The sequence below is a fragment of the Lepisosteus platostomus genome, chromosome 18 (assembly GCF_059453375.1).
Source record: "Lepisosteus platostomus isolate fLepPlt1 chromosome 18, fLepPlt1.hap1, whole genome shotgun sequence".
Classification (NCBI taxonomy): domain Eukaryota; kingdom Metazoa; phylum Chordata; class Actinopteri; order Semionotiformes; family Lepisosteidae; genus Lepisosteus; species Lepisosteus platostomus.
In genome coordinates this window covers 1,037,340-1,059,560 of record NC_142628.1, presented here as the reverse complement: position 1 = coordinate 1,059,560, position 22,221 = coordinate 1,037,340, and the positions used below count along the sequence as shown (strand labels likewise).

General features: G+C 42.4%; 1 protein-coding gene across 4 annotated transcripts in view; it reads left to right on the top strand.

Moving 5' to 3' along the window:
* The first annotated feature begins 65 nt into the window (after positions 1-65).
* Positions 66-22,221, top strand: part of kcnq1.1 (potassium voltage-gated channel, KQT-like subfamily, member 1.1) — a 283,894-nt gene continuing 261,738 nt past the window's right edge. For 3 of the 4 annotated variants that reach the window (XM_088610908.1, XM_088610905.1, XM_088610909.1), the window contains exons 1-2: positions 66-204; positions 690-1,170. In XM_088610908.1, coding sequence (XP_088467034.1) covers positions 776-1,170 — 395 coding nt within the window. In that variant the 5' untranslated portion in view covers positions 66-204; positions 690-775. Of the gene's footprint in view, positions 205-249; positions 403-689; positions 1,171-22,221 lie in introns of those variants that run through there. The other variant, XM_088610907.1, reaches the window with a different exon arrangement.

Below are 22,221 nucleotides of genomic sequence, written 5' to 3'. Positions count from 1 at the left end.
TTCTGTACCGACCACGCCCACTTATTTTCAGTGGCCATTTACGTTAGTTAAAGGAAGCCCAGCCCTTGGTTGAATTAAAACACACATGCGGTAAGAAAAATTGCACTGTGAAAAAAGTGTTATGATATGGTTGGTTCTTTATCCCTGATTTTTTTTTTTGCAATGAAGCAGCAAACCAATTGATACCTCTCTTAACATGTAACGGTAAGTTAAAAACAAAAGTCTAATTATCATTACTTTTTCAAAAATGCTTTATTTCGTTCACTGCCAACGGAGACGCATCAAAGCCCGGGAGACTGATTATTTTCAATTAAAGAAAACTGAGCCATACTTCTTGCCTTTGAATATCCGTTTTCGCTGCGTTGACTGGAAATTCGTTTTCTTTAAACAAGCACGATTAAGGTGATTTACTTTTTTTGATTTACTGATGGAAAATTAAAGATTTAGCTATTATATGTTACAATCGGGGAAAAAAACTACTAAACACAACTGCGCACGACTTTCTACGCGAAAAAAAGTCTTCAAACACTTAGCAGATTTACAAAATGTATTGTCTCGTTTTAGTTTAAATTTAGGCAGTACTTTAATTTTCTTTGCAAAGTGTCATTTATTATTATTATGCCTGTAAGGTTGTACTAAGAAAAGGCGATGAATTCTGAGGTTTTAACGACACTTCTTTTCCTGTACAGAAATAGACGCTTAAGAAGGACTTCGCCAAGGGTACTGTCACCTACTGCTTTTGGACAACCAGAGTCGTTAATTCCATTCAACCGATATGTCATCTCCTACCTCTAAAAAGAGGAGCACATGGGTTTTTGGAAGGAGGAACTCGGCTTCAAGGAAGGGCGGACCCAGCCGGCGGCCGTCGGGGCTGGAGATGTCCGAGAATGTGGGCACCCCGTCCTATGAGCCCATGCAGTCGGGGTTACAGCCGGAGAGCGGCAGCGGCCCCGACAACAAAAGAGCCGGCCCCGGCTGCCACCCGGAGGTCGAGATTGCTGTGGATGTCTCCCACCCGGTTCCCCCTCACCCCGGGGTGAGTTTCGACCCCAGGATGTCCGTATATAGTTGCAAGCGCCCCCTGTTTTCGCGGACCAACATTCAAGGACGAGTTTACAACTTTTTGGAGAGGCCAACTGGCTGGAAGTGCTTCGTCTACCACTTCACTGTGTGAGTCCACTGTCTTGATCTTTGGGCTGTGGGGGAAAAGGGTTAAACTGACGTACAGTCTTTTCATACTGTAAAGGTTTTTGGGGGGACGCAAACTCGCTGACTTGTTTATTATCAGTAGTATTGTTATTACGTGACCAAACGTCCAGAACGGATAACGCGCTTGATACTACGTTCTCGCCTATCGCACGCTGAAATGCGTGGAGCTGGTTCAAGGGCATTTTTAAGTTCTGCTAGTGCCGTGGTTATACCCCTCTCAAGCATACAGTACATACGCCTTTTCCAACCCTGTGCGGACCAACAAGGACGTTTAGAACAAGGGTTTGCCTTGTAAATTGTAGTCTGAAGTACAAGACCCAAAAACATAAACCAAAGGATTTTACATAGGGCTTTATTTGTGACTTCAAACATATAACGATTTATATAGTACTATTTAATCAATTCATAAGATAGTATTGATCGAGTTGAAAATGGGTTGTTTTGAAGCATCGAAACGAATTGATGGAAATATTATATCCGCAACTATATACGTTAACTTTGAAACAATCTGACGTTCTTGACCCTAGATGACTATCTCAAATGAGACCCTCAAACTAAGTCGTGATACAAATAATCTTGGCGCATATAATTTTGGTTCTTGATGTTGTGTGCCTCACCGAAAGAAGTGGGTTCATACAGTTTTTCCTCCTTCTAAGCAGGTTTACGATATTTGATTTAAAAGTTATTTCTCGAGTGTTCTGTTAATGTTTTGCTTGGCTGACAAGGGGAATGTCTTTTTGTAAAAAAATTGCAAAAGTATCTGTTCAGTATTGTGCATTTCACAGAGCAGCTGAGTTTCAGATGTGTTTTGTGTTTCCTGTTTTAAAAGTTGGTTATGGATTGGCAATATGCTTTGAGATGAAACAGGAAAGACCAAAGAAGTTCATCTAGGTAGAGCCAGAGTATGGTGCTGTAAAACGCAGACTTGAATATAACAGCTTTATTAAACCAATTGGGGCATCACTCTCATAGAAAAAGCCGATGACTGACTTTGAACTACTGTAATGTGCACACAGTGTCCTGAAGCATTATGAGATACCTGTTGTACTGTATGTATTAAAGTGTTTTTATATTTCAGCTTTTCAGTTATTGTATGTGTACAGTTTATATCCATGGTGTTAGGCACCCATGAGAGATAAGTAATACGTTTATTCCATGCCGAAAAGAGAAGAAAGAAAACACAACGTTGTGTTTCCTTCTCTTTTCAGCAGGGAATAAACCTTTACTTGTTCCTTTGCAGCCTGCGCATGCTGACACAGCTCCCCACCTGAACTGCTTCTACCCATGAGAGATGATGCATCCTGTCAGTTCTGGTTGGAGGTGTGATAGGTGGCAAACAGCAGCAGGGTGGCTCATGGGTCAGCATTGCTGCCTCAGCGCTGGGGCTCTGTGTTCAGTTCCAGACCTGGGGTGCTACCTGCCTGGAGATTGTATGATCTCCTCCTGTTCGTGATGTGTTTCTTCTGTGTGCTCCAATTTCCTCCCACAGTCCAGAGACATGCTGGTTTGAGTGTGTGACTGTGTCTATATCGGTATCTGCCCAGCAATGGACTGGCGTCCTGTCCAGGGTGTACCGTGCCTTGCGCCTGCCTCTTGCTGGAATAGACTTCGGCTCCCCTGTGGCCCTAATTTGGATGAAGTATTTAGAAACTGGATGGGTGTGTAGGTGGCAAAATTATTCTATGTGAAAAAATGATGGTATTTTGATGGATCATTCGCAAGGGATGATTCTCGAGAAAAACTCAAGAAAACTGAAATGTGAACTTTCTGGCTGATTCAGAAATGAGTTTTGGATTTTCCTTCATGGGGGGGATCTGGAAGATCAGCGTTTGACTGAGGAAGTGTTCCAAGCACTACAGGACAGCCCTGTGCTCCAAGAACGCAGTTGAGCCGTTCGTGGAGAAGATGGAAAATGGATGAGAATTTTAAAACCCAACAGAACAAGCTGAATCCATTATTTATTAGATACATAGTCTGTAAATTATCCTTTCTGTGCTGACAGTGATACAGTCATTCATATAGTGACCAATGAAGTTAACAATTTAATTATCTTTATCTTAATCTTAAAGGCCAGTTCTTCAATTGCAATTCTGGAACAGTGATTTCATTTTTTTCCACAAAAACTCCTAGCACAAGTAAAACGAGTCAAAATGATACTGCACATCTCAAAATAACCTGTTGTTAATGGGTGCAAAATGCATTTTTTTAATGATTTCATTTGTTTCATTATTTGGTATCAGATGCAGTTGATGCTATTGGTGGATTTATTACAAAATAAACACGACAATTTATATTGTATCAGTCATGCATATTTATTCAGAAATGTAATGGTTACTGATAGGGAAAAGCTAACAAAACACATTCTAATATTTTCATTTCTTTGTCTTATATCATAAGTCTAACCTTTCTGTCCTCATAATATATAACCTCTTGTGTCAAAACTAGTTCTTAATGGTCAATTCTCAGCGACAAGGCTTTCTTTCACTGAAAAAGAAGCAGCGCTCATCATTTATTTCATTATTGACTTTAAAGCCGTGGACTTCTGTGAACAGGTTTTTATGCCAGTAAAAACAATTAACCTTGAACAATCTGGTCCAGAGAGCAGTTTACATGTATTCATATGGTTTATGTAGAGTACTTATTAGAATTCTGTAAACAGTTGTTGGAAAGAGAATTTAAGTGCTCTTTAGTATGTAGAGAATACTTTTCACGAGATTGATGTGATCCGTTTACCACACCATGTGAAAGAGCCAGTGAATTCCTTTGTTTGCCCATAATACGGTGTTATTATTGTATTGACATTGAGATTATGATGAATAATTTAATGTTAAGTCCTCATGATGTCATATGCCCCCTAACGTTATTTCTGTCAGCACCTTTTGAGTTCATCTGCAGTTGGTAACAATGTGATTATCCGCTTGTAAGCCCTGTCAGATGACGCTCTGCGTTTTCCTACAGGACCTATTTCATTTATCGTGGGGTGGTTACTGTGGTTACTGAACATTGCCGTTCACCACTACGAAAAATGAATCGAACCCGGGCTCAGCCAGTAAAGATGTTAGTTCAGAGAGCGGGTTGAGACCCCTGAACCCAGGACCATGTTACTGGTTTGTGTCTGGGTTCTAGCAGCAGCTGGGTCTAACCAGGATGTCTGACACTATCACAGAGAGTTGCGGCCGGGGCTGGTTTGATATGGGTTGACTAATGTTCTCTCAGCTTTTGACTTCTGGGACCAGCAGGAGTATAATGAGAGATTGTGAGCTACTCCAGTGCTGGTACTGCGTGACAGATTCAAATGGCTCATACAGGGTGTGTTGGCTCATCACGCCATCAGACCATTCTCCCTGCGTGGTACAGGGGTGTAGCTAACGTGCTGTACCATGAAGGTTTTTAGATGCAGATCCTTCCTTGCTTGCCACTAGTGGTGTGTTAACTGAGCATGAACTTTTCTTTCCTGGGCTAGACAGATGGATGCACCGACTGAAATCGTCATTCTGTAGATTCATGATGCATCGCACATACAAGCCAGCAACTGAACATTCAATTTTGTTTTTAAAAAGTTAATTTTTAGTTAGAGCTGTAATGATGAGGACTGTTGTCTCCCTCTTAAGGCAAGCTTTGTCATTTTTGCTTTGCAAGCATGGAGGATTAGTCTTGTGTCTGTTACTTTCCTGCTCCTTGTGTGGCAGGTTGTCCTGTAAAAGGACTTTAATAACCACAGTCCTGCCACTAGGAGCTTCCAAAAAGGACACATCAAAGATGTAAATGAGTTTCACACCGTTTGTATTAGTTATCTTCTCACATGGGTGGGTTCTTGGTATGTTTTTTGTGCACAAGGGTGTCTGGGCCAGTCCATCGCCGGGCACACACACACACCAGTATGTATTTGGACTCCGGGAGGAAACTGGAGCACCTTGAAGAAAACCGCGTGATGAACTCCACACGGACAGCTCCCCAGGTCTTGAACGGAGCCCCGAGTGCCAGCGCTGTGAGGCAGCGATGCTGCCCTGCGTCACTGAGCCGCCCTCAAGATGATGCTCGTCTCAGCCAGAAGGAGGAGCTTACTGTCGAGACAGGCACTACTCAAGGTGGGGGAAAGGGAAACGGCACAAGGCTTGAGCAAAGTCAGCACAGGGTTTTCCCCTGTGAAATCAAGGCAGTTTGGGGGGATGGCAGCATTTCGATTGGTTCATGTACTTTGTTTTTTAGTAAAGGGGAGCAGCATCCTCAAAGGCGTTTTAAAAATGGAACATGTCTGTGAATAAATGGGACCATTTCTTGTAACAAAGGAAATGCTAAGCTCTTCTTTTCCACAAGAGAAAACATGACACTCCCAATACCCTCCCCCACCACTGTTCCTGGTCAGTGCCCACGCACAGCCCCCACTTCACCTCTCCAGTTTGCCCCCACCCCTTCACTCAACACACTTCCAGAACCCTGGGCTGTCATTACAGATACACAACCATTTCTTGCTGTATACTGTATGTAAATATTAATTCTGTGCCCTCCTTTCCAGCTGGACTGGTAATAATAAATAGCGATGCAGTTTCAGCTTCCGCTCTCTGGTTCATCGGATAATCCAAAGCAATATGTGCCAAAGAGTTTCAGGATGGCTGTGAAGAGGATATTACCAATACACCTTCCAAGAGGAAGAGTTTCACGTGTAGCATTCAGTTTCAGCTCATTAACCTTTGGTTTAGATGTGAGGGCAGTGACTTAAATTTCTCCAGTTAACAGAACACAGTAGCTCTTGAAACCTGAGAATCACAGTGGGCTTGAATAGCAGTGCGTCACGCACGCAGTCCGGTCCAGAGCAGTACGTGAGGCTTCTCCGAGACACTGCGTGGACTGTCAGGCGTGGATGTAGGTGTGGAGAGTGCCTGCCCATCGCTATTTTTGAAGAATGATAATTTTCACAGCCCTGAAAAGAGGCATTGTTTGATATGATGTTGAAAGTGAATGGCTGAACTAATTGCCGTGCTTTTGAATGGCTGTGTAATGGTTGTGACATAAAGAAATGACATAATTTCACTCAACCTTTGATTGTTAGGTCAAGTTTTCTTTTGAAATTATGGGAATTTAACACCCGTTCTCTGCAAGTGGACCCATTCACCATCTTGATTAGGAAACTAGAATCCCTACAATGGATTAGACTTAGTCTCTGTACACCCACTGGATAGATCTGGAATGCTTGTGGAAGTTGTACTAAATTTAAGACACATTATCCGTCTGGAAACACTCCACGGTGATCGTGCTGAGAAGACGTAATCCCTTCTTGCTGTTTATAGAAGTGCACAGTAAGGTCTGATTCCTGTACACCTGATGAGCTAGAAAGCAGTGGTTCTACAAGTGGGGGGGAATTTTTTCCCTTGAGATTTTGAGCGTGTTTTGGACCGTGCCCGAACCGTGAAGAGCTGGACTTCACACCAGGGTAAAAATCCTTTGCAGGGCACACACATACTGTAGGCTTATGGGGGTAATTTATTTAAACTGGGGAGCATGGGTTTGGATTATGGCAGGAAACTGGAATCCCCAGAGTAAATGTTGGGAGAACAAGCATGCTCCACACAGTCTGGACTCAGTCCCTAAACCCAGTGCTCTGAGGCATCAGCACTGACAGCCACTGTATTTCCTCTTATTGGGTATCCTTTCTTTTTAAAAACTATTGTACAACGTAGTGCATGTTTGCTGATACTGTACCTGTGGTTAAGCAGGCCTCAGAAGCAGCACAGATTTCCTGAGCAAAACAGAAATAGAAAGTGAAGCCAGAGAATGTTTTGAATGGTTGCCATACCTGCTCAGGGCAGACAGTATCTTGGGGAGAACAGGAGATAGCAGGCGGCTATTGTTGGCAGCTTCTCTGGTGTTTTGAGTAGATCGTTTGCCTTGTCCTGCCACCCTGTGACTTCTGGGTGTTTGAATGGAGGTGCCAGTAAACAGGACTGTCCGATAAAGGGCAGCTGAGAGTCTCTGCACAAGTCTTGTGCAATTCACTGTGCACTTGACTGCAAACAGTGGGGTGTTTCAACATGAGAAGCTGGTGAGAATTTCGATGTTGTAATGTGTTCTTCAGCATTTTTTCTACCTTTCCTTTGAAGCCAAAAAACACTTTTCTAAAAAACAGTTCTGCTTTATTGCACTGTAAAGATAAGAGCACCGCTGTCTCCTGGAAGACCAGTATTGTAATAATAGAAGGGAAAATCTACACTGATGTGTTTTCATTGTACAAGTAATATTGCTCCCTGGGGTAACAAAATCCTGGGATGAAGTCATAGCTAATTAAATCAAAATAACAGGTTCTCAGTGTTTAGAATTTAAGTTGTCAAATTGCCTACATTTTTATAATATTCAAATTGACACAATTTTAATTAATACGTGAATAGCAAATGATATGACTAAGCTCACCCACATAATAATGAAGGATGCATAGTTGCTCTAGACATGATTAAAGGCCCTCTATCTATGAAAGAAGTTGCTCAGTGTTTTGTGACTGTCAGATTACGTTCTGGAAGGCAGAGGGTCACCATACTGGAACAAGACTGTCACAGCTGTCTAAATCATCTACATAATAATCCTTCTCACACCGCAGAGGCTACAGCACAAGAAAGAACTCGTGCACTAGCAGAATGGCTGCATGAAAATGAAAGGTGCATGCTTGGAGGCTGCTCAGGGGTGATACTTTCTGTTGGTGGCAGTAAGAGCAGTGAAGTGTTTGTTCCTACATATGAATACAGGTATTTTTGGCAAACCTGATGGAAGATGGAAGGGTGAGAGTCATGTTTAGCGTTACTTTGATTATTGCATTAGTGGAGCCATCCGGTGGGTTGGTGGAAACCTTATTGCTCGGGGATGCATGGACAAAATCCTTGAGCCAGACAACGCACAACCACGCAGTACTCGAACTAAAGGGACTTCAAGGAAAAATGTCAAGATCTAGCTGTGGCCAGCCTTTTCTCCTCTCCTCAAGCAGAATACAGTTGGCAGCAATTTGCCAATGCTGCCAACAAGAGAAATCCTTGATGAGTCAGTCTTCCCCAGCTGGCTACACAGGAAGCGCAGGAAGAGGGTGGAACATCCCACAGCAGTCTGTGCAGGGGCTGATCAAGTACTGTGTAGACCTCAACACTACCGGAACTGTGCTAATGCTCACGGAAGTCATACTGGCTTTTCAGTCCATTGTCAGTCTGTCTGAGGGCAAAGTCCAATTGTTGGTTGTGTCCAGGTTTGTTGGCTTCTGTGCATGTTTGTGTCTGTGTGTGCTTTAAGATGAACTGGTGTCCCGTCCAAGATGTATTCTGCCTTGTGTCTGTTGCTTACTGGGTTAGGGTCTATGTCTAATTGATAAAGTGGTTAGAAAATGGGTGGATGGATAGCAGGTTGAGTTATGTCTGTTGTATTACCATCAGACCTACTGTATACTCCAGCTAATCTTCCCAAAGCATGATGACTTTTTTTTTTTAATTATTACATTCTGGTTTCTTAAAGATATTATCTGCTGAGCATTTCCAGGACAAAGGAGATTTCCTCTACATTCTCTGTAGATTTAATATGGTTTGTGAGGATAGATTGCTTTCATAATTTAAGTTGTAGAATGAAGTGCGGTCTTTTAATTTTGGTGTGTGACAATCTCATTGCAGTTAGAGGCAATTTTCCATTGCCAAGAATCTGTCCAGCCTTATCAGCTGAAGTTCCAGTGCTAGGCATTCCAGATGGATACATTATGCTAATCACTGAGAAGGTCTGATGCTACAGTCGTACTATAAATGCATATGCTGTGTAACCTAAATTTGTAACAATAAAAATGGTCGAAGACAGTTCATAGAGAGACTTGCACATGTGTTTTCATTGTTGTTAATACATATTGTGAGCTTAAATATACAGTGTAGGTTGGCACAGTGGTCAGCAGTGCTGCCTCGCAGCGCTAGGGCTCTGGATTCAATTCTAGACCTGGGTGTTGTCTGCATGGCATTTGTATGGTCTCCCCATGTTTGCGTGGGTTTTCTCTGGGTGCTCTGGCTTTCTCCAGCAGTCCAAAGACATACTGCCAGGTTAAGTGGGGAAAACTGGCCCCGGTGTGAGTGTGTGTGTACTGTGAGGGGCTGGCGGCCCATCCAGGATGTGTCCTGCCTTGCGCTCACTGCTTGCTGGAATGGGATCTGGCCGTGACTTTGGGTTGCATAAAGCAGTTTGAAAATGAATGGATGGATATACAGCCTATTCATGTTTTCTTTCTATGCTGTTAAAGGTATTAGCTCCGTGTTTCGGTTTCTTACAAGACTTATGTAGAACTACCACACAGCTATTCTTTTATGAATTGCCAATTGAAATGAGCTGTTATTTCCTTCTCAAGTTCATCTGGTTTTATGTCAAGCTATTGCGTTAGCTGTTCAAGCCTGTAATTCTCTCCTCTTCTATTTCAGTCTGCCTTTTTGTTCATAATATTACCTTCAGCAGACAATAATTTCCCATGGACCTGCAAAATTATTACCACGTCTGTACTTAACACTCATCCTAATATACGGTTTTACAAGCTCAGGAGGGGGGCCCATCACCTGGGCTTCATTCATTTGTCAATTTGTGTTAAACTATCTCCATGTTTTCCTAAAACTTTAGTGACAAAACACAAAATCTGTTATCCACCGTAAACCTAGACTCCCCAAGTTCAATACTTAGTACAGTTTGTTCGGTATTATCTTCTAGTGTGTCATTACACAATTGTTCTAGCAAAGAGTGCGTGTAGTTCCAGCGCTTTGTTTTTTTTTCAATCCTTCTTTCAACATTCAGAATAGTGGATTGCATTGTTTTTCCTTGCAGATCTATCTCATCTATATAAAAAAAGCTTGTTTGGCAGGCGGAGTTGCTGAAGTCTGTTTTGTTTTAGGAAGTGAAACATTTTTGAAGTGCCTCTGGTGTGCTTTACATTGGCTTTTATGGCTTGCAGAATCTGAGAGTTTTAGGGGTGATGGTGGTCTTGGTGATGGTGAACGCTCGGAAGCCTGGTAGCCACTGACTCAGTCTCAGCCCCTGAGCTCTGCAAACTCCCTCTGGCGAAGAGCCAGAGCTCGCATTTCTGGAGCCTCCATCTTTGCCATGAAAAGTCACACGACTTAAGAAAATACTGATTTATCCTGCTGTGGGCTGCTGACTGTTCCTTTCCTGCTCCAGTATGAAACATCCAGTTCGGCATGGTGGCATAGTGGTCAGCATTGCTGTCTAGCAGAGCTGGGGCCCTGGGTTTGGTTCTGGACCCAGGCTGCTGTCGGCGTGGGGCGTGTATGTGCTCCCTGTGTTCATGTGGGTTTCCTCCCACAGTCCGAAGACACACTCATAGGTTATTTGGCCCTGGTGTGAGTGTCTGTGCCTGTGTGTGCTGCACACTACAGACTGGTGTCCCATCCAGGGTGGGTCCTGACTTGCACCCTTTGCGTGCTGGGATAGGCTCTGGCTCCTCAGTCACCCTTTATTGGAATGGATGGGTGTTAACATCCTTCTTAACTCTGGTTACTTTAGCATCCCTCCTCTTTTCACTGCTGCTCCAGTTGTCTCCTGATTCCCTCCAGGGTTCGGAATAGCTCATTCTTTTGGCCAGACTGTTATCCATCAGCCAAGTGCGGTTTAATCCAAAGAATGGCTGCCATATCTTCATACTAACCACTAAACCACATGAAAGCTCATTATGTTAGTGACATTGTCTGCATTTCTTGAAATGTTGTTTATTATATTGTTATTGATGCTTACTGTTCACATTTCCTCATCTCAGAGAGTGCAGCAGCAGCGCACAGTAACAGGAGCCGAGCCGAACTGAAGCTTGCAGAGTGTACATTTGCTAGCATGAGAACCTCTCGCGTCTTTCATGGGCAGTGGAGCTTGTTTGGCAGCTGGGCAGCTTTTCTGGATCACTTTGAATACTGAAAGTGTCCATATGCCCGTTGATTTGTCAGCACAGTATTTTTACAGCTTGATTTTCTTCCAGCTGAGCCTATAAATGTGTGGTCTAAATCAGTTGTCGTCTCTAAATTGCCACTCTTATGATCGTGTGAAATACTGCATGGGTGTGTGCACTGTGATGTACTGGCGTCCCGATTGACAGTAGTCTAGATCGGCTACTCACATGAAGACCCCTGGGCTAAATTGCAATGAATATTTGGCATTAACGTGCATCATGTTTAACAAGCTGCAGGCTGAAAGAGGTGGTAACATCTTGAGCATCGCTCCTTTCTGCAGATGAAGTCAGCTCTGGTTGGATTGAGCACACGAGCTGGGGAACGGCTCATCACTGGGAGACCCCACGAGGGGCTGGGGCAGGACGAGCTGGATCGGGGGCGTGACAAGACAGTCCAGTGGCCACCAAGGGGGTTGGGAACTGAGCTAAGGTGCAGGAGCATGTTGTATGTCATACGGACGACTAATAGAGTCCAACTAGAGAAGGAAATCTCTGCAGCATGAGGAGGCAGGAGAGGAACCGCTACACAAGTTCAACACAAAGGCCAAGCACATAAAACTATAGCATAGGCCTTATCTGAAAAAATCACATCCCCTTAATACTTTCAAGGCAGAAAAGTGATGCCTATTAACATATGTAACTCATTCAAAATGCTGACAATTTGTTTTCTTCTGAACTGCTCCTGTCATCAAAATGTTGACATTATGAAAAATGTTTCATTATTATCTTTGGGAGGAAAGCATGGCGGAATTGTTTCAGTTGTTCTCCGAGGCCAGGTCTCCGAGCGACAGAGGGCTGGGCCTGGGCAGGTCTCCGAGTGAGAGAGGCCTGGGCCTGGGCAGGACTGCAATGGGAGACCTCTAGGTAAACCAGCTTGCTGCTCTAGGTGGTGTAAGTGGACCAGTAGGTGTTGATCTTCCCTCCTGACCAGAATGCCTCAGTAAGGTGCAGGGGGACACCTGTGTTGTAGGAGGTGCTCAACCTCTGGGTCATTAAAGACACATTTACACTTACTGAGAGCATAGGAGTGTTAGACCATGGTTAATTGTGTTGGGTGTAAAACTCTGGTGTACATTGGTGGTGGTGGAGGGGAGTCCCCATTACCTGTAAAGCGCTTTGAGTGGAGTGTCCAGAAAAGCGCTATATAAGTGTAAGCAATTATTATAATTATTATTATTATTACTGTCTAAATTCTGATCTGGTTTTAAGCAATATGGACTACATGTTTCCCCTTCATTCAGCTGAATTAAGACACATACTGAAGTTTCTCCTGTCCTCACCTGTTCTGCTGCATAGTGGGGTTGTTTTTCAGTAGAATATAAGAATCTAGTAGAAATTACTCTTGCATGGTCAGACAAATGAATGATTTCTGTCTTGTTTTAATTGTTTAAAGACACAAATTTGTTTTAGCAAAATTTCAGCATAAAAAAAATCCAAATTATGTTGGGTCATTGCCCAGAATTTATCCAAACAAATCCAGGTGATGAATGACAGATGTACTTTCGACTGCCACACACCTGTTGGATAGTATAAAGCATCATATATTGTACAGGATGTGTCCTGAAGCTGTGGTATAGTGGTATTGTTATTCTCAAGTGATGCGAGAATGCTCCACATGTTCATTTAAGATTCATGTTTTTTTACATCTGAGTAGAAGAAAATATCACGTGGCCTGCTGTTTTATCTGTTGGTATCTTGTTTAAAACCAATACGGGAAATGGAACCTAGGTGGCTTAGCTAGTGAAGACGCTCATTTGGTGAGATTTGCAACAGGGACTCCCATGAACAACTTCCATCACTAGATGCAAACTCTCCTGCAGTGGGAAACATACTGGATGTTTCAGGAGAAAGCCTGCACAGTCATCATGTTGCTGAGATGGGTGATGTAGCAGTAAAGCCCAAGTAGATAATAGTCAAGGATTCCAAAATGGAAGGGCAAAAATGAAAAGTGAATGGAAATTAAAAATCAGAATTCTGCACATTGATCTTTGTGTGTCCTGCACAGTCGTCATTGTCACACATCTTGGAAGGATGCTAGCAATATTAGCTTTACAGCTCCTAGTTACCAGTAAACTGATTAAATGTGTCAATCATAAGAAATGTTATAATTTAATATTGATTTTTAAGGTCATGGAGATGAGGCCAGTTGTTTGAGTTTCCCAAGTCTAGTTTCATTTTGAGCTTACCCTTCTTCTTCTAGAGCACATTGTGCTTTGCCTGCAAAATATTTGCTTAATAAATAATGAAGTTTTGCTTTTCGCTGCCTTGCTTTCATTACTTGCTTTTTATTGTCTGCGCTGCTGCAGGACAGGGCCTTCAGGCAGTAGGGAACAATGAGCTGTTGTGTCTGCATCATTGTACAATAGATCTGCTGCAAACCCTTACTTCAGAATTGGGTCAGAATTGTAGTCAAGGGGTTGTGAACATACAATTTAGAAACATATAATAAACAGTCTGTAATTAATACACAAGTAAAGCATTTGCAGTGGTCAGAGCTACCTTTTATCAGTAACTATAGAATTAAGGTTAGAGTCATGGTTTGTATTAGGATTTGTTACTATCATGCAGTCTACAGCAGAGGTTGGGTATCATCATGTTTATGTCACTCTGTATGTTCTTTGTAAGTTTCACCCAGAACTGTAGGTTGGGATCTCTGCCTATTAAGTTTTTGTAGGCTTTGCTGTCTTGATGTCTGTTTAGTGTGGTAGATGCAGGATATAGACCGCGCAGCCAGCGAGCATGCTGTCAGGAATGAGAAGCGATCTACTGTATCATGTGCAGAACCGCACTAGAGGCTCTGTCAGGATCCCGGCATCTCTGGGCGGTGGATGCTAGTGCTCATTTCCTTTCGGTTCGCTCTGCCAAATCTGCGGATCCCTTCACTGGAGAGAAAGACCCCAGGTGTTGTTTTTTAATCAAGGGGCGGTAAAAGAGGGAATGAATCTGGTGCATTTTACATTTCTTTTTGAAACCATTCTTTTATATTCTCTGTGTGTATGTGCCAGTATTGCTTTAATAAAAAAGTTGCATCATGGTATTTATCCATGTAGCCTTTTCTTTTCCCTGTTGCTCACTGACCCCGAGCCTTGAGGCTTTGTTTCTCTTTCTTTGTTTTTACATGTTGGTTCTCTCAGCTGTCAGTGCTTCATATTGAACATCTGCAGGTGGAAACTTACATTGTATCCTTATTTTGTGTTATCTGAACACGCTGGTGAATGCAGGTTGTAAGAAGGGTCGCTGTCTGTGTATGTTTATGTCTCAGCTGGCAGTGTGGGTGTGGTGGGAGCCTGCACAGCTCACATGAGGAAAGGAGAAGATGGAGCTGAGCTGGAGCACGCTGTGGTGTGCAATAATTACTCAACCATATTTACTGGAGATGAAACTTCATCATTGTCTTGCTTGACTGCCATGTGACTGTGAACTTGTAAAAGCTCTGTGCTCCTCTGCAGCTCATCATGCGTCTTAGTAATGCTGCACAGATCCCATGCATACACAGGCTGGTGAGAAACAAGGCAACCCTCCTAATCAATCACATATTGTCCAGAGGAGATGTTGCAGAACTTGATGCGATCAGACACAAGAGATGACAAGAAATGTTTCCTTTTCATTGTCATTTTAGTTAAGAAAGTTTGCTGCAATAATGAGCAACTGTCTGTTAATTTCCAGACTTTGCTACTAGCTTGTTTTTACAACTTTGTTATCCTACACTTTTGCATCAGAATTGTCTGCGCCTTTATTTGTATTTTGTAGATATTTCGCTGGTAGTATGGAGAGTCCAAATGTTTTTTTCAAGGTGAGTTTGGGCTTTTTTTCACACACATGGGTGTTCTCACTGTACAAAACACAAAGAGTGAGCTCGCACAGTTCTCTCTCTCTCTCTCCTTCTTTCTGTGGCAGGGGCAAGGAAGTATAGAGGATGTGAGATATGTTTTATACTTGTGTCCCCACATCCTTTCCCAGTATAGATTATATCCAGATTATTAATTTCCTGCTTAGCTTTGCTATTGTGCATCCTGTCTGTCTCTGTCACCTTCGCTGCATCTCAGTTCTCTTTACCTGTTGAGGCTGTGGTTCAGGGCTGGGATTTGGAAAAGCGCGTCCTTCTGGCCCGGCTGTCTGTCAGTGAAGTGGATTGGAGCCGTCATCTCTCTGTACCTTCCTTCTCACCAGACACCAAGTATTAAGAGCTGGAGTACTGAGATTAGCTGATTCATCTTGGTTTCAGGTCACGGGCTCTGAGGTGAGATGGGGAAACTGCAACAGCGAAGTGTCATTATTTTCTGCAGACATTGATAATCTTTACTGTATACTTTGCCTTTTCTAAATTCCCATTCATTCCTGTTGGAGGAATAATCCCTGTTGCGATGAGTGTAGTACACGTTGTAACATAAATCCTGCACGTACAGTCAGTCCTGTGTTTTCGTCAGTTGTGTTTTAAAGAGAAAATTGGATCATATTTTGAAAGAGCTTCTCTTACATACTGTAAGTACATTCCAAACTCATGTGTCGAGATTGAATTCAAAATGAATTCCAAAGAACTGTGTTAAAAGGGATTGCTTGCAGGCTGGAGTACACACCCTGGTGTGCAGCGCAAATGAATTCCTGAAGCCTCACATAGATTATACCGAAACACAAATGTGTTAGTTTTGCAAAATTATCACTTAATGTGGGGGGAATTTAAATCTAAACACAAGGAGGGTATTCATAAAAAATAATGTGTGTCAAGAGCCGGGTACAGAATGTCACCCCCTTAGAGACCTAGACAGTGTGGAGTACTTCTACTACAAGGGACGTGGTCTTCTGGCATAATGGGGTTCACTGCGGTTTGCTTTGAACCCATGAGTCACAGCCGATCAGATCCCAGCAAAGAGTCCTGTAACCATCCATCCATTTGATAATAATAAGAGACCATTTATAAAGAAAGGGGGCAAATGTGTTCCATTGGCATATGAGCAGTATTGGAATGGACTGTGGTGGGAAACATTCTTATATAAACATCGACAACAGGTGTGCCCCACACGTCACTGCAATGATCCAGTTGCAAGGAAATGAGCAGTTTTGCAAGCAAAGGAGCTTCACAACTCTGCATTTCATTCTCTGTTCTCAAGAGTTTTTTTTCTTTTCGGCCTTTGTCTTGTATCCTGATCAGAAACAAGGAAAAAATAATTTAGCAATTTATGGGAGCCTGTAAACAGATTCTGATGAGATGCAACTTACGACAACTGTCCACTATAAATTTGCCTGTGCTCCTCAACCCAAGGTTATGTCATGCTTATTTGTTTTGTATTGCTGTAGCTTACGTTGTTTATGCCCTGGTGCTCCAAAGTTAACTTTTATAAGGGTCTTTTTTATAAGAGCAGCAGTGCATTAAGACCAAAGAGACCTTATCTGTGCTTATCAGAACTGATGAAGTATGGAGTGTTGCCTTGAAACATCACATTAATGTAGTCAGAGTTCTTTACTTTGTTAGCCTGTTGTGTCAGATATTGTAGCTCCTGCGTCAGTCGTGATGTCACCGTTGCATTCCTTCTGATGTGTACATCTGTGATACGAGTGTGTTCTTGCAACAAAGACGGAATTGAAAATGTGCAGTGACTGTGTGCAGATGGATTGCAAAGAATTGTTCCAGTTGCCTTGCAGGACCTCTATCAATGCTTGCCTTTTCTTCCTGAGCCTGCTGTGCTCATCTTCAAGGGCCTGGAACGTGTCTAACTGCAGCTTTCAAGGAAGGATTGACTTTCAGTTAAATAAACAATACTTCTGTGACTAAATAAAATGCACTGTCGCAGGGTTAATAAATTGCTGGAGTTTCCTACCTCTCGTTCATGTTGTAATTATAAATACTTTAAGAAACCATCTGGCTAAATCCCATATGTCAAAAGCGACTCCCTTTTCTTGCCAAAAGGATTGAAGAAACTTTTGAGTTTTGTCTGCAGTTATATTTGCTTAGAGGCAACCATGAATGATATGTGTCTTGAAATGATCAAGATCTGCAGACAGCGGAGGATGTGAAAGTGGGTTCAGCTGAAGTATAATTGGATCAGTTTTACTCTTTTCCTTGGTGTAGCGCAGCTGATAACTCACAGGGGGTCCTGGAGGGCCAGTCTGTCTGGAGTTTTCGAAGTCTCTTTGAAGTAGGAGCATCTAAAGAGCAGGGAGAAGTTGTTTAGTTGTTCCCATGAAGCCAATGGTGGGATGATTGAGGTTGTTAAGAGCTGAGTGGGAATGAACCCTGCAGACACACTGGCCCCCTGGGGCCATGGCTGCCTCACCGGTCAATTGCAGAGACTGGAAAACACGCTTGGTTTCTGATCCCGAGGAATAAACGTTCAGTAATACTTTTTCTGAGAAATCAGAAAAATCAGGCATCATCCTGTGTCTAAACGTTATATACTGTACCATTCCTACAGGAGTCCACGCAGATCACTAGAACCTGTGAGTTTACTCTCCCGACAACCACCCTGAGCCCCTATAACTGCACAATACCCCTTCGTTTTAGCACATAACCACTAACTGCACATGCCCATGAACAAACAACAGACGTTTATACAGGACTCGGCGATGTCATTTGGGTCCAACTGCAAGTCATTCTGTAGTGTTTCCGCACGGATTCGTGCTTTTTCAGCTCTTTGGATGATTTGCCAATGAGCAGTAAGATCTTTAACAATGCGCAATCTGACATCTGGTGAGGTTACTGATACTGAAATTAGCAACATAAAAAACAATTTTATTCAAACTGTTAAAAGTTTTGATAAACAGAAAATTGCAATGTAAAGAGTTACCTGTGAGGTATTTGTCTTGAATCCCCCCAAAATTGTAAGTTGTATTTAATTGGAACTAGTGGTTTGAAGGTTATAGAGGGTTAAAACATACATTTACACTTTTTCTGCAGTTGTTCCACTATTGTAAGATGCAGGTTTTTATAAAACATGAAATCAGCAGTCTCAGAATTATTTTCTGGGAATGCCAAATTAACTTAATTAATTTCTTAGTGAATTTCCTTAGAGACTTTCATGGTTGAATACGCATAACATTTAATTAAGTTCTGTTACTGATAAAACTCTCATTACAATTATACAGCTAAACAACTCAAAACCTTGGTATCTGACTGAGGGCTTGGCTGGAGTCAGCCATTCCAGTGTAGTCTACTTCAATGTTTCACTGCAACCGTACAGGATTTGTAATGTTGAAAATGATGCTGCTATTGATCAATGAAAGAAATGAGGAGTTGACACTTTCAGAATTTTACAGTACTATGGATTGGAAAGGTCAGTACAAAACATCTGTTAAGGTTGTGCAGCAATATGACATACGAAACTTTGACTAGGAGATAATTATTAAATAAAAGTGGATATGATGCAATGCCAAAATGCTTTGGTGTCTGTTGTCTGATGCCTGGGGCACAGTCCTAATTGGTTGAGCTTTGAAGTTGCTAGACGTGGTGCATGGCGGTGGTGAACTAGCAACTGAAAAAGAGGTTTAACTTTATTTTTACAGAAAAACTGAAGCTATATTCAGATTCCCCAAGTTAATAAAGAAAGTTACCAATTAAATACAGTACCGTTAAGTGTAGTAAACCTACAACAATTGAAAACATTAAAAGCAGATTAATAATACAGAGTAATAATAAATCTGTACACATCAAACTCCGAGATCTTCAGTGTAACTGTAACAAGATCTTGCTTATATTAATGAAACAGCGTGAGAATAAATAAAAAATACAGTGAGGAAAACCTGTGAAATTCGGAAGTGACAACAGAGCTGTGTAGTCATGGAGCCCACATGTAGCAGATCAGATCTAAGAACAGGAGTGAAGGAGGTGCTGTGTCATCTGCCTGAAATGATGCACAATCTCCTCTCCTCCGTCATGAGCCTCTTTTCATCCTGAGGTCTGTCCAGGGTCCCAACTCAGACTCCTGTCATCGGCTTTTTATACGTCGCTTCCACAGCATGGCATGGTGGCACAGTGGCCAGCATTGCTACCTTGCAAAGCAGGGGCTCTGGGTTCAATTCCTGGGGCTCTGTATGTGTGGAGTTTGCATGTTCTTCCCGTGTTAATTTGGGTTTCATCCATGCGCTCTGGTTTTCTCCCACAGTCCAAAGACATATTGGTAGCTTAATTGGCTGGCGCCCCCTCCAGGCCGTGCCCTGCCTTGCCCCTGTTGCTTGTCAGGACAGGCTCTGCCTTCCCTGCGACCCTGAATATCACAAAGCAGTTAGAAAATGGGTGGATGGAAGATTACCACTGTATATACAGTAGTAAAAGTTTTGAATGCAATTCCACTCATTTCTCTTTTTTTCAATTTAATAACAACACGACTCTTTCTTACTTTAATACAGATGGGTGGTTCTCTCTCTCCCAGTATGGCAAATTTTTGGTGCAAGTAGTTAAAAGTAAATTATTCCTTTTAAAAACAATCATATGTGTATCAAAAAAAATCTCAAATAAAGATTGTAAGGTGAAAAGAGAACTTGTCCTTGGAAAACAGTGCTTTGGCATACTTTCCTCTTAAACTGCATTTCCACTGGAGCGAAGGAAACATCCAGAAAAACTACGATAACTTCAGATTCTGTCTGAGGTTTGTGAGGTAATTTCACACTCTTTATCACTTGTGTGTTTGTATAACAGCATAGAGCATGGTGATTGCAGTTTACCAGTGGTGGAAACATTGGAAAACATTGCATGTCATCTGTTATTCCTGGGTTTTTGTATTGTTAGTGGAAAGGCAGTCTGCCCTATCTCTAGAAACAAAACAAATTTATCTTTCTTTCATACAACAGCCACAGAAGTCACATTGAATGGAGTTGTTTTCTTAAGGAACCCAGAAGTGACCTTGAAGAACAGAGCTTTATGAAGGAAATGTGAATGATATCAGTTGGACCGGTTTCCCAGCTGAGGTGTGCCAACAGCACTTTTCTACTGCAGGGAGGTTGAATGTTATTGATTAGTTGGTGTTGATATGGTTTCTTTATGAATAAGGCCACCCAGTCAACCTTTTTGTTTCTAATGACTCCTTAAAGTTGCAAGTTCTCCATTGCTTTTAAAATTTTGTTTCTTTTTACTATAAAAGGTAGGTCCCTAAGCGATGTCTTTTGTATGTGCAAGTGTGTTAACAACAGATGCCGAATGATAAAAAATTGCTCTAATTATGTATTGTGGAATATCTCTTCTCACACGTCATTGTGGTTCTGTGATGTGCTGAAGATAACTTGGTTTAACACCAACAGTTGTTGATGCATTGCACTGCATTAACCTTTTACCCTTCACTTGCATAGAAAAAGCAAGTTAAAATGCCCCTTGTAATCTCTTCTGTCATATTTCAAGGGAGAGCATGAGTTGGTAAATTCTGTTGGTCACTTACTGGGCTGAATATTAAATTGTTAATTTAATTTCGGACCTAGGCCATTCAGCTAGGGTGGCATGGTGGTGCAGTGGCTGGCATTGCTCAGCCGCGCAGCGCTGGGGCCCTGGGTTCAGTTCTGGACCTTAGATGCTGTCTGTGTGGAGTTTGTATTTTCTACCCATGTTTGAATGGGTTTTCTCCAGGAGCTCCAGTTTCCTCCCACAGTCCAAAGACATACTGGTGGGATAAATGGCTAATGGGAAAACTGGCCTGATGTGTGTGTGTGTGTGTCCTGTGATGGACTGATGTTCATCCAGGGTGTATCCTGCCTTGTGCCTGTTGCATGCTGGGATAGTCTCCGGCTCCCCCATGACCCTGAATTGGATGGAGCGTCAGATGCAGTGTGGAATAGTTATGGCTCCTGTAACATAGCAAAAGAGACGGGAGGGGTGGACAGCCCACCATCATTCCAATGAATGAAGGAGCTCCGTCGGCGTTGTCACAAGGGATTAGGGAAATAGACCATAACAGGGAAGAGATGACTTTTCATTATATAAGCGGAGTAAAGTCAGACCAACATTGTCAATGTTAAAGTCATGAGTGAGGCACAAGTCTCGATCAACTTTTTATTCCTGACCTCTGGCCAAACAATATCCAGTGGCCGAGTTGTTAGCTTCAGGGTTGCTGCTTCCCAGAGTGCAGCTTGTAGGGTTCAGCTCCTTGTGCACAGGGAGGGAAGGGGAAAACACAGGACAGAGGAACCGGAAGCTGATTGCATGCCCGGAAGTCTGGGGTGTCATGAGCAGATCCTTAATCTACATGCTACCCCTGAAAACAATCTGTTGTACTCTGGAGCCACAGCTGGAAGGTAGCAGGTTCAAATCCACACAGTGGACATTGCTGTTATTCTCTGAAACAAGGTATTTTATCCCAATTATGTGAGTGAATTGTGACCACTCAATCCTACAGAAACCTACAGAAACCAAGACTGGCTTTCAGGTATGAGTATGGACGTTACTCTCGTTAATTATATGGCTGTAGGATCCAGCACGGACGTTACTCTTATTTACTATGTAGTTGTACAGAAATAGTTTAAAATGCCATACCATAAGTGCATCTGCTCCTGACACCGCTGATATCCAGAATCATCTGCATGTTCAGACAGCTTTTAACTGCTCAGCATGTAACTGTACACAATGGGGCAGAAATTCCTAAAAGCCTAAAACATTCCTTTCTATGTCCTCACAGGTTTTGATAACTCTAGGGGCTTCTTCAGCATGTACAGATTAGCATTTAGGTTGTGACTTTAGACCATGGTTTTTTTGTAAGGTTGTTGTAAATAGTCTGGGAAAACCTGGTGTCTGTTTTATCAGGGTTGGCAGCTGTTAAAGGAAATGATGCATATCCCAGGAATATTTGTTATTTCTTAAATTAAAATTCAGGCAAAATGTTATTTTAATTAAATATAATTAAAATTAAGGGAGAAAGACCTGATCATGTATGATTATGTATTTAGAGCTCCAGCTGCTTTCTTTAGGTTTTCCTACAAATTGCTGTTGCTGTCCATCCATCCATTTTCTATCCACCTCTTCCAGTTCAGGGCCGGGGGGAGCTGGAGTCTGTCTGGGCAAGCAGGGGCACAAAGCAGGACACACCCTGGACTGGATGCCAGTTTATCGCAGGGCAGACAAATCCAGATGCAAACACGCGCACACACACACGAGG